Here is a 12,834-nt window from a genome sequence, read left to right as displayed (position 1 = left end):
AGTTTTTCTGGTGGATTGTTGACAGGAAATGTCACAACTGCACACAACTGCAAACAACCCACAATTCTTTACTTCACTGAGGTCAGTATGAATGTAGTAGAGCTGTCGGGACCTACTGGCTGTATTGCATACAAGCTATAAAACACTTACTCTTTGGAATCTTTGACTTCTGAGAAGGAGAAACCTCTATGTAACTTAATGCTGGCAACTCTTTCAAACTGTGTTTTCCTCTGATTGGGTTTTCACATCTAATACAGCTCTAAATATGTCATGACACTTTGTGAATGTTTGACACGGCCTCATTCTTGGCTTGTCTTTGATTTCCAACATGTGCGGAGGCGGCTTACATCACCCCTCGCTGCTGACCCCCCCACCCCGTTCGCAGGTTGCATTAGGTAAAAGTGGGTTACCTCGAAGCAGATCTCCAGACATTCTGGATTAAAGCAAAAGATCAGAGTGGCTTTGTAATGAAATGAAATGGTGAAAGGAAAGAGCAGTAAAGACAGCTGTAGTAATAACCATAATTGTGCCCTCTTTCCCCCTCCTCCTCCTCTCTGATCAACAGCTGTCAAGACTGCTGTTCAACAAGCAGGGCACTTCCTTAGCAACTGCTGTTGTTGATTTCCTCCTTGCCCCCAAAGCCTGAGCCAAAATTGCCCGTTGAAAAGTTGAACCCCCTCCTTCGTTGCATTCACTCAGTTTCCATGAACTCAGCCCTGCTCTTCAATTACCAGCCTGTGCAATGCATGACAAAACTCTCACGTCCGTCTTTTTTTCTTTTTGTAACTCTTGAGATACATGAGCTGCTCAGGGATCCAGCTGTTCTTTATGAGAGGCAATACACAAATAATTGGTATACCCTAACAATCTGGAGGTAGGAGGAGGAATAATGACTGTGAAAAGGCAGAGGCACCAATGATTTACAGTGGATGGCATTTAGCAGCTGCAGTCCTCAGGGCTAGCAGGCCATTGCCAAGGCCAGTAATGGCTGGCACATCTGGTGCATACGGTGAACTGGAAATGCTGAAGACAACCACTCATCGTCTGGGCCAAAAGACCCAGTTTGACTCAATCTTGTTCCCAGCTGATCTCATTCTTGTCTTGGTTTAAGACAAATTGCCTTGCCTTTACGACAAATCTTTGTTCCGTCTTATCGAACTCAATGTTTCCCACCCACTCGTGCTCTAATTCCAGTATAGATTGAATGTTTTATGTGCTTTCTGGTTCATCTCCGACTTATGGTCAGTGTTTGACAGTTGGCTCCTAAGCTTCAGAGGTCCAGCATTTGATGGTTGAAAGAGAGTACAAAACAATCCCTGACTACAGTGTAGCAACATCGATGCAAATGGAGAGAGTGGGGAGGTCTATGATAAGGACTTAATGATCTGCACAGCGCACAATACAGAGCTGGAAGCTTTGCTGCTCCAACAAGGTAGATAAACTGTGACATTTGTTTGTGTTTGTGTGTTTTGTTTGAAGATGTGAAAGAAGTAAGTAATCTGTAAAGGAAGATGTATCTGACAAAATGTCCTGCCTCCCTACATATTTCTTATTAAAACATAAAATAACCAACACATGAGCGTCATCTTAATATGAGCGTTTGCTGTAAACTATGACCTTAAAGCCAAACCCTATAATACCAGTGATTAGTGGCAAAGTATCACATTAAAATTCAGAGAGCCTTTAGACCCAAATTCAGCTCGGCTGGGCTTTTTCCTCACAGCCTTTCTGTCCTTGCAGTTCAGATCACAAAATTTCAATTTATACTGCATCTTTTCAGCCACGAAACACCGATGAGGTTATGAATCAGATCATCTGCAATTTCCAATGAGAATATTTTTAAAAATACCAAATTAGCCATTTACTGACATAGATTTAGGAAGACCTAATGTTCTGGCGCAATTGTCAACAAAGCAAATTTGAACCTGAACATGACAACTGACGAACAAAACAACTGCTGCTTCACCGGATATTTCATATGGATTTTTACAGATTCCTTAATGCAAGTAGAGCCTGAGCTCTAAGCAATGTCATTAGGTCATATGATCTGTTGTTACTCCTTGATCCCATGTCAGCCAGGCCTTGTTGTAGATACTGAAGAGCATTGTTTTCCCGACGGAGCCAATTAAACAAGGGACACTAGTGAGTTCCTGTTCATCAGTGGGGCATGAGTCACATTTCCATGGCATGCCTTTGACTCACTTTCTGTGATTTCTAATTATTTAATGACAAAACATATATATCAGCTTAGTCATTTTGCAACACACTCTCTTTCAGAACATACCAAGGACATCCATGTCCATCAGCAGCTTTGCCTGTGTGACAAACTTAAATGGCAAGCTTACACATGCAGTGTGGTACATATTTAAAGCAAATTAATGGCTTTCTGATTCATTAGAAATACTGAATTTACTGTTTAATGCTTCAGCATTGTTACAATTTCTTCTGCAAATCAAGATAGTAGACATATTTTTTTTTTAAAAACAGTGCTATCTGCATATACCTAAGAGGCAATATCTTTTAGGTAGAATGACATGTCAGTTTTTCTAAAATTATGAGAATCATTACTCTTTTTTATTTTTGAAAACCAAGACGCTCTATCCCATTTTGATTTGAGCCAAGCTGCTGTTCAGTCAGAATGTAGTCTATACTCTCTTTTTTCATTCTCATGTCCTGTACACCCTGCTGTATGTTTTATGAGCTCAACATCTTACTTTATGGCCCTGGCGATAAACAGCTTCCATCCAGAAAGCTGCACTTTCTGAATGAAAGCACAAAAAACGGTCAATAAACAGTAAACCAGATCATCAAACTCGGGCTCGGGCACAACGAAATAAAACGGGAGAGGACCGGAAGACTAATGCACAACTGTAGTTTCTGCATTAGTCTTTCAAAGACATGGATTTCTCATGTTTGTGCACACACACACGTGCTCATGTGTCCACAAAAGAGCGATGAGCTCATTTGCTGTGTTTGTGCGTGTGTCGAGGAGATATAATCTCAAAGGATGAGAAATACCAGCATGTTCTCATTTAGAGCTAATGGGTGGATGGAGAGATGGATAGAGAGGAGGACACAACAATTGGCCGTGACCAGCGTGAACAGGAAACAAGCAGTCCTCTGTGCAGATGTGTAGTTGGCACTGGGTCAGCTTGCAGTTTTATTGCCCCCCCATCATCTACCCCACAAACACTCTCTACCCCATAGTAACAATGACAAACTGGATCTCATTATCTCCTTTGCCTTATTCCTGGAGCCACAGCGAGGCCAGGAGAGTTTGAAGGGTACCTGTATATAAGCAACAATGTTCCTGTGAACCTACAATTACTCTGTGCTATTTGACTAAAACAAAAGAGACTTATGAAAAAATTGTACTCATGATTGACTGAGTGTAGGCGAGCTTTGCCAGTACTTTCAATTACAGAATGGAGGGGCTGATAATCAGACAGGCATTTGTGCCAGTTCTTTCCAGAGCAGGCCTTAAGTAGAGGTGTGTATGATAACACGGTTTAGTAAAAATATCTGATTTTCTCTCTAAAAAGAAAAACAGAATTCGGGTAATTTTAGCAAAATGTTTGTAGAAATATAGAGCTTTTAAGCAACTGCAAAAGAAACTGCAGGGGCCTCGAGCTGGACCCATGGGGGAAACTTTATGGTCCTGACTTGGAATAAATCAAGAGGCAGAATGAGAGAATGTAGAGTTCCTAAACATCCTTATTTAAATGTATTGCTTCCTTAATCCTGGATTAAAAAGCAGGGCAGAAATATTGAGCAAAGAGGAGGAGTAGAGGGGATTATTTTTAAAACCAAGGACTAAATAATTTCTTTCTTTTGTCTGCTATAATAAAAAAAAAGCAAACAGCCTCCGTGGAGAAAAACATGCTAAATATTCATGTATTATTTAATTTGCCTTTATTTAAAGTGTGGCACAAACACCTTTTTTCACATTCAGAGAGGTTCATCATTGCTACATGCAACTTCGGATTCAAATAGTAAGGAGAAGGTGGTGGGTTTTGCCTACATTAAAACTACCGTTTTCAGGGGTCTTCAATTATTTACTTGGGGCTGCTAAGAGATTTTCCACCATTAAAGTTGCATGTATATCAAAGAATAGCGTCACTCTAACTGTCTGTGAAAAGGGGAGAGCCAGACAGACAAGAGTAGGAGAGCAAAGGAAACACAAAACCATTTTATTTCTACTTCAACAAACATTTCTTTCCCTTTTTAATATATTCACTCTGTTGCCATATTTGGCAAAGACCTTGACCGGGAATACCCTCAATCAGAGTATAACGTAAATCTACACTTCTTACGACGGTTGTTTTCTAAGTCTATAATAAGGAATAGTGTTACGGTGTTTTTCATGGGCTTGGGCCAAACCAAATAGAGAGGGATGTTTCCAGCATAAACACCAGTCGGAGGCTCCCACAGACCACAAGGCCTTGGCTGAAACAGACACCCCAATGTTTCTACTCAGAACGTCCTCTGCATCTGCTGGGTCTACTATAAGATGTCAAGACACTGCAGACTATGGTGAATTAGATGTAATTGAGCTGTTGAATTTTGTGCCATTTTGTCACTCAGATACTCTTAATGAGCAACTTTCTTGTTTCCACATGTACAGTACACATCTTTAGTCTGCAAGACATCAACTGCATTATGTCAGGGAATAAGTCAGTCAGTGTCTTGTGCTGTCACGGCCATGCACTGCCACTGAACTACTCACTTCCCATTCGGAGTGAGTCATATTGCCTTGGGGCATTAGCACAGCTGTTGAATCTGCCATAAACCCAATGGCCCAACAGTTAATTGGCATCATTTGCTTACTGCTCAGCAAACAATAAATTACAAGGGAAGAGCATGTGGAATTATGTTTACATAAGATCGCAATCAGGGTTTTTTGAGGACACTTAGTGTACTTAATGAGTACATTAATTTAAATTAGTGATAGTTTTATATTATAATGATGTATTTTAGATGTGTGCGTGTGTTTTTTAAGATGGGCTGGAGCAGAAACTGTGACTCACCCAGTGGAGGGAGTCATGATGCAGCCTCCACGATCCACAGTCACTCTACAGCCGCACCCCCGTTCTGGCGTGTCATGGTTCATCCCAAAGTTGTGTCCAAGCTCGTGGGCCAGAGTGACTGCAGCACCCAGGGGGTTGTCTGAATGGTCCTGCAAAAGAGATCAATCACAAAACGTGCCGTCTTACCTCATCTCCCCTCAAACCTCTTTACCTCGTGATTCAGAGCTATCTCTGTATTTCCAGGCTAGACATGAATCCATGAAGCAATATCCATTATTAAATTTGCTCAGTATACAGATCTGTCGCAGCAACAATAGCAGAAGCTAATTAAGAACAGACGTTTCTGATTGCATTCTCTGAGGAAAATACCGAATAACAAAAAAATTAATGCAAGCCAAATTGTTGTTCCCCACAGGAGCCACTGGAGAAACATTACTCAAAACAAGTGAGTGTAATTGCATATTGCCAAGATTAAACAAACAATTCTGTTGAATCTGTGCTTATCAGAGCATTTCTTCTGCTCGACACTGGGGCACAGAAATGAGCTATGAAAGCAGACTGCGGGCTGTCACCTTCAGCTCGCTTGTCAAACTCTGACAGAGGCAGATGTGCTGCTTCATCTTCACAAATAAAGACATCCTCTCGGCAAATAGGTTGGAAGACAAAGAAAAACCGAAGGGCCTCGGTGAAAATCAGACACTCAATTTTGGCAGGACAGAAATTAAAAATAGACAGTGTTAGCAGATGCACAGTAAAGATGAACCTACAGTGGCACGCAGAGTGAAACCTGATGTTTGCTGGGGATTTTCTGCAAGGTGTTCAAAGCATTAACACACAAAGAGGGCATATAGATGGCTATCATGGATGCAAAGCTGTACATGTCAGACCACCTCAATTTTGCAGTCTCTAGTCACAGCGCGTTATTTTGTAGCACTGTGCAAATCAAGCTTAGGCTGCTGAACTGCTCTGCTGGGGGCTTTTGAAAGAAACAGTCAGCTATTTTGAGCGCAATCCAAATGTGCAGCCCAGATTCATGCAAATAAGTTGGATTCTGTTTCCTGGAAAAACCCATTCAGACTCATTTACCAACAGATGAGGCTGAAGAGCTCAGGAGGGCACGTCACGCAACCGTCTGTGCTTTGTCTCACCACACCAATGAAATGAATATGACATTTAGGGCTGGTGAATGGAGATTCCTCATGTCTGACATGTCTAAGATTTAACTGCCTGGAGAGAGAGCAATGAGACCCACAGGGAAAGCCTAACTAATGAGTTCAAAGGTAGCTGGTAAATGAAGAGACACAACCCGGTCAAACACGGTCATCTGTGGCTGGGGATTAATCCCCATTTCTACAGCCTTAAGTATGTGTGCATACAGCATACAGTTCTATCCTAATGATCCAGTCCCTACTTTACCATCTGCAGGACAAGAGTGAAGAACCATCTGGCGACCAAACCTAACCAGCCAGCCAGGCCTTTAAGACTGAAATAATAGGATGACTTGTGCTAATGCAACACATTAAAGTTCCGTGATGATTCATTATTTATGACTTGCATTTTCATTCAGCTTAAAATGTATCAAATACGATTCAGTGGCGTTTCCCATGTATACCCTCCTCACACCCTTCTTAAAAACACACTTATTAGCCTACCATGACGATTCCTCCTGACTGCTCCGCTGTGCACATACTCATGATGGGTGCCATACCAATAGTGGTTCCCTGGAAATACACCCCACTGAAAATGAGAACACAGTGGTTACTATATAACTCAAATATGCACCCATGCATGTGTTCACACTTCTGTCATTAAAGGCGCCGTTGAGGATTTCTGACCACTAGCGATATGCAGCGTTTCCTGTAACAGAAGATGATGTTTTGAAGACTGCTGCGGGTCCACCAGTGCAAATGTGCTCTGGCAGCTGCATTTCAAATACATACATAAAGGCTTTCATACAAGGGCAGGAAACATTTCATTTGCTTCTAATTTGTCGTGAATGCCAAATAAGCTGAAGCTTTATTCAAAATCGGGAGCATGCAGCCAAGTTAGCAGCTGTGTGAAAATATACATCACGTTAGATAAATGCCCACACATCTCGGCTTACAGTTTTACGTGTTTTACTGACAGACCAACAACTACGGTAACACTGCTACTGTTAATGTCTTTCCACTGACTAAAAATGATATATTCGTTAAAAATTTCCACCTCATGTTTCTGTTAACATTTGTTTCACTGGCAGCTGTAACAGAGCCATTGTTCTCTGAATGTTTTCTTTTTTAGCCGTGGTTGTTTTGTTAACATTCATCTACCAAATGAGAGGGGTAACAACTGTGTAAAGACCCAAACACCCATCATGTCTCCTTGACAGCGTCTGTGTGGCTAGCATCTACCCACATACCGTAGGATGGTTCGGTCTGTAACTGGAGGACAATGTAGGCTATAAAAATGGTTAAAAATGACCTTTTACTTTATAATTTTGTGTTATGTATTTAAAAAATCAAATAAAAAAACATATAAGGCATCAATGGTATCAAAGGTACACATTTTATAACATATTTTTGTTGTTGTGCGCTACGGGTTTGCAGATGTTTTAAAAGGTGGGAGTTCAATTTTTTGTAGTCATGTGTTTATTTTAGAAACTCTACACCACCCAGTAAATTGGGTAGCTCCAAAGAATAACCATCAACTGTACTACTAAGCATCATATTTTGTTTAGTTTCGAATAAAGAAAACCTTTCATACAAAGGATTTATCCTAAACACAGACATTGCATCTCTATGCTACAGTACCTGATTAGCTGGGCGTTGTCATGTGGCTTTTGAGGCAACAGCTTGACCTTTCTCCAGTCCAGGAACTCGTGCAAGGTAGTAAATGGGTCCTGGGTTATGGGACACTTGTCCACATCACTCCACACCTCCAGCCCCACGAGAGCCACACGGATATTCAGAGCCCTGTAGAACTAACAGTTTGGAGTCGGAAGCAGGGAGAGGGATGCGATTATAGATGCGTTTAACATTTTTGCCACTGTCTTTACTGCAAATTACCTATTAACCACAAACGCTATAGAAAAAGTCACTTAAAACCGAAAGTGGCTCTGTATAAGTCCTTAAATATTTATCAGCGTATGGCTCTCCATATGAATAAATCAGCTTTTTGCTTCTGCTGTGTTTAACAGCCACCCACGGCACAATCTATTAAACTGGCTGCATCACAAAATTTCCCAGCCAAGTTATGAAATTGATCATCCATTCATAATCCAATCAACCTCTGCCCGCAGGTCGGTCAATTCTCACCAGGCTTAATGTGACCTCTAATAAATCACAATCCACCACTGGATTCCCTCTTTGGATTCAATTGTTACCTTGTCCACGTAATTAGCAATCTCAGCCAGCCGCTGCTTGACTTTGTCCATGTCCTTGCCTTGCTTCTGAAACTGAACAATACAAGTAGAGAGAATGAAGCAAAGAGCTGCCCTCTTGAATGCTTATTACCCTCAAAGATAGTATTTTGGACATATCGCATTATAGTGTAACACTGTATCAGTTGTAGAAATGTCTTCATAGGGTGCGCTCTAGCCCCCATTCTTGCCACTGCTGCTGCAGCTGTTATCATCAAAAGGCTCCTCGGTAAAGGTTATGCTGAAAAGATAACCTCAACTGCTTTGTATTATATTCACAATTTATTCAGGCTCTAAAGCATGTGACTTTGACCCATGTGTCTCAAACTAGTGAGAAACTGTTTCTTCTCTTAGCTTTCTTAAAAGGTCTAAGAGCCCACATAAGGAACGGTCTCATTTGTGAGTCAAGTGGTCAGTGATGTATGCAGCGGGATGTAGATGGAGCTGGAGAGCGAAATGGGTGAGCGAGTGGACGCATCAGAGCTGACCCAAAGGCAGTGGTGGCGCCTTCTTATCTGTGTCTCAAGGGGAAGGAAGCTAGTTTGGGATCTGGTCTTTGAGCCTCTTTATATTGGAAGTCAGCAGGAAGATGAAGAGGATGATGAGACCGTTTGACCTCTGCTTACCTCTCGGTTGTCAGCCACGATGATCAGCTCCACATACTTGGTTGTAGTCTGGGCATGGCGTTTATGCTGCAAGAGGTAAATGAAAAGGAGTGGACAGGCAACAGTTGGATGGAAAGCAGAAAAGGATGAAAGATGGAGGAATGGGCAATATGAATACAAGAAAAGCAAATGACAGAGGAGGCGGAGGGTGCAAATAACAAAACAATAAACCAGGGGATGAAAAGAAAGGAGTAGGGAGGAGAGGGTAGAGAGAGAAGGACATTAGTAAGGAGCACTTTACTGCAGCTTTCTGGAAAGGGCAGCCTAAATTCAGCAGGTGGCCACTCAAGATGGCTTTTCACCTGAACTGCACTCTACACAAAAGGCAGCAGAAATGAGAATCAGCGAAAAACAATCAGCTACGCTTCACATCTGACCCAGTAAGAGCCACTAAGGTCACACAAATCTGATAACACTCCAAACGAATCGCTATTGTTTGTTTAGTGCAGTGCTGCATGGTCTGTTGGCACACAATATAAAAAAATGAATTGATTTTCTTTATAAAACTAAAAGGATTTTGATATGCTAAATAGATATAAAATACAATTTTCAGACAAATTTATGTGGATTTTACCAGCTTTTTTTTTTTTTTTTGCACCCAGAGGAGTCTCCCCCTGATGGTTACTATAAAGAATGCAGGTTTAAGGCACTGGGCATGGAAGCTACACCGTTTATATACAGTCTACTGGATATTCAGCTCTTTTTTGTGTGGTCAGAGATTGTGAGTGTTCAACCTGTTTTGAATAGACAGGAAAACGGTGTGAAACTAAAATGACAATTTTTGAAATAATATCAGTGACAGCAGCGAGTATACTTAAGACACAGCATCCAGTATTGCGCAAAAGTCTAGGGCCACCCCTGATTTCTTTGTATTTTGGTAGGAAAAGGAGGAAAAAAAAGTACAGCGACTTATTGAAATGTTTATAAATGTGTATGGAAATACAAAATATAAGGAAAAAAGGAAAAAAAGCTTAAAAATAAATATTTAGTTGATCACCTTTATTCAACAGATGCTGGATCAACGTTTTCTGACAGGTCTTTGTGGATTTCTGAGAGCAGTAAATACTGCTGTAGATTGTTGCTTAGGTCTTCCACTCTACTTTGCCCAATTTTCTTAATGTTTTTAAGGACAGACTGCACACCATGCCCAGATATGCCAAGTTTTTGGCTAATAGCTCTTTGGGAATCACCTCATTAATACAAAATGCTATTTTATGTCTGAACCTGTAGTCCTTTGGCATTTTTCATAGATTGAGCTAAAGAAAAAGAATACAAATTATGTGTTTTGTGACAGGCTGCTGGTAACAAAACGCCTAAAGAAATGATCTCTGTTATGTCTAGACGCAACATTGGAGTCATCCCTTAAATTAGGTGCCGTTTTTAATGCTTGAATAAGCATTAAACAGTACTTGAGTCTGACTCCTTGGAAGTAAGATATAAAGAATAATGGCCTGGCTGAGGATTTTTAAAGGGTACCATAGGTAAAATTGTTAATGCTAAAATTGTTAGGCTGACATTTTAATACTAAACAGGAGTGTTTGCTAATTAGCAGTAAATTGAAAAACATTGAATGGAATGTTATTAGTGTTTGGGCATAAACTTGTTCATTAAAATTTTGATCTAATGGTATTCATGAAAGGAAACTTATAAAATCGCCATCATTGTGATGATGCAGCTTCTATAGATCCAATGGTAAAAGAATTTACAGCCCATGGTCACAAAGTAGATCCTGGTCACATGCTTTGGCATCAACTACTTGATACAACACGCGGCGCTACAGTCTGTTTCACCTGCATATAGGTACACACATGCACACAATCTTGTTCTTTCCACTCACACACTTGCGGATCCTGCGAGCTAAAGGTTCTGACTTCACACCATGGCCCTCTTTCAACCTGAGCCTCTTTATCCTTGCTGGCCTGGCAGCTTGGATCCTCTCTGCTCTTATCTGCCTCCTCCATAGATAAGCCAGGATGGGCAAGTGTGCTCTAAATACACCCTATGGTGATTAAGTCTCTAGGAGGCCACTGGGGAGGAAAAATACACACGAATACTGTTCTTTCAACTCAGTGAAGAGCAATGCTGTTCTGGAGGAGAATCAAGTCAGTTAGAGTCATAGGTCTAAATGTACAATAGACACTTACTAGCATCTTTATCAAAATAAAACTGAAACTGCTATGGGAACAGGAAAACACTGCTAATTTAAAGTGGAACACAAACCTGTTAACCTATTTATAACATCTATCTTATCTAACATCTATCTGCAAAATCTGGGATAACCATTTTTTTCCTACATTTTTTCCCCAAATATACTCAGCATGACACACCCTTCATTGATGAAACTTCCACTGGTGTGCATAAAAAAACTCAACCTAGTGAATCAACCTAGGAAATGGAGTGAAAGAAGGATGCATCTGCAGGGCAGCAGATGCTGATGTGGTACACACCCTCAACCTACCAAAGGAGGTGATGTGATGTCTTTAATTAGTTTAGGCTAGCATGTATAAGCTCATAGTTCTTTAATATGAATTACAGCACACTTCAGAAATGACTCTTCCATGTGCTATGATCTGTTTCAAGCATGAAAGACAAGATACTCAAATCATGGTCATTATGGATAGTCACATTTTCAACATGGGTCCTTGTTAGAATTCATGTTGCTGACATGCTGTTCCTCTCAGCAAGCCATCATATCTCTCTACCCTTTTCAGCCTCATCTGATGTTCATCATCCAGGGGCACTCTTGTCAACACACCTTTTAATCTTTAGACCCTCAAGCAGGGTACTTTGCAGTTTATCAAAGCTACAGTGCACACCTCTGTGCCCCTGTGTAACATGCTGAGATGAACCTGCATGCCTTCTGCTAAGTACAGCAAATAAGGCTTTGTGCTTTTTGATGTACTTCTTCTATCTTTGCTACACTAAACTCTGTTTATGACCATACTCTTTGCTATATTAACAAGATTGCTTGCTAGGCTCTTTCGCCATTAGTTAGACATCGATGTCTAAAACATTGTCTCCTCTGTTTTCACATTTTTAACTTGACAATGGGGTTGCGACATTAGACATCCTGATGAATAAACTGCATCTTAGTGGAGATGATTTGCATTCTAATTCTGACATCTCTTAGCATATAATGAGTGTTAGGGACATAGTGCTTTAAATGAATTAGAGGGAACATTCTGATGCAATAAAACAAATAAAAGTTCATTTTTCACACGGGTATAATCCATCTGAACTTCTAAATTGCGTTGTTGTCAGGATTTGTTCACTTGTGCTAAATCTTTGTAGCCCTCTTAAGATTTAAGACAATGCTTGTCACTAAAGCCAGCGCTATAATCATTTACAGATATCGAGCTCTACAATAAAACATCAGAAAATCCCTAATACTGGAGAAATAAATAAATATAACAACGTGAAAACACAGGATGTTTTAGCCAGTATACCCATATGTTTGGTCTGCTTCCCACACTGATCTCAAAGACATGGTTGCAAAAATAAAAATCAGTTTTAACTAAAGCCCTGGAAAGTCCCTCACATTTTTTCTGCATTATGATTTTAGTATGTTTGCTTAGCCTCCAACTGGAACATCTGTTTCATCTTATGCACCACCTATATCCGAGTCCTTCCCTGGACTAATCTGCTTAATCAGCCATGTTTGTCCACTCCTGCTTTACCTCACCCCAAAGATAAAGATGACTGGAGTTTATGTTTTTCACTTATCAGTGCTCATCATCTGTAAAGC

At 40.6% G+C, this 12,834-nt stretch overlaps 1 protein-coding gene across 1 annotated transcript in view; it reads right to left on the bottom strand.

Moving 5' to 3' along the window:
* The window catches only part of LOC116328806 (disintegrin and metalloproteinase domain-containing protein 12), a 78,663-nt gene that overhangs the window by 15,455 nt on the left and 50,374 nt on the right, over positions 1-12,834 (bottom strand). Inside the window, exons 7-11 of the mRNA XM_031750687.2 lie at positions 9,051-9,116; positions 8,389-8,460; positions 7,817-7,986; positions 6,680-6,764; positions 5,028-5,176 (exon numbers count right to left, since the gene is read on the bottom strand). Coding sequence (XP_031606547.1) covers positions 5,028-5,176; positions 6,680-6,764; positions 7,817-7,986; positions 8,389-8,460; positions 9,051-9,116 — 542 coding nt within the window. The remainder of the gene's footprint in view (positions 1-5,027; positions 5,177-6,679; positions 6,765-7,816; positions 7,987-8,388; positions 8,461-9,050; positions 9,117-12,834) is intronic.

The sequence above is a fragment of the Oreochromis aureus genome, linkage group 8 (genome assembly GCF_013358895.1).
Source record: "Oreochromis aureus strain Israel breed Guangdong linkage group 8, ZZ_aureus, whole genome shotgun sequence".
Taxonomy (NCBI): Eukaryota; Metazoa; Chordata; class Actinopteri; order Cichliformes; family Cichlidae; genus Oreochromis; species Oreochromis aureus.
This window is presented reverse-complemented; position numbering and strand designations above follow the sequence as displayed.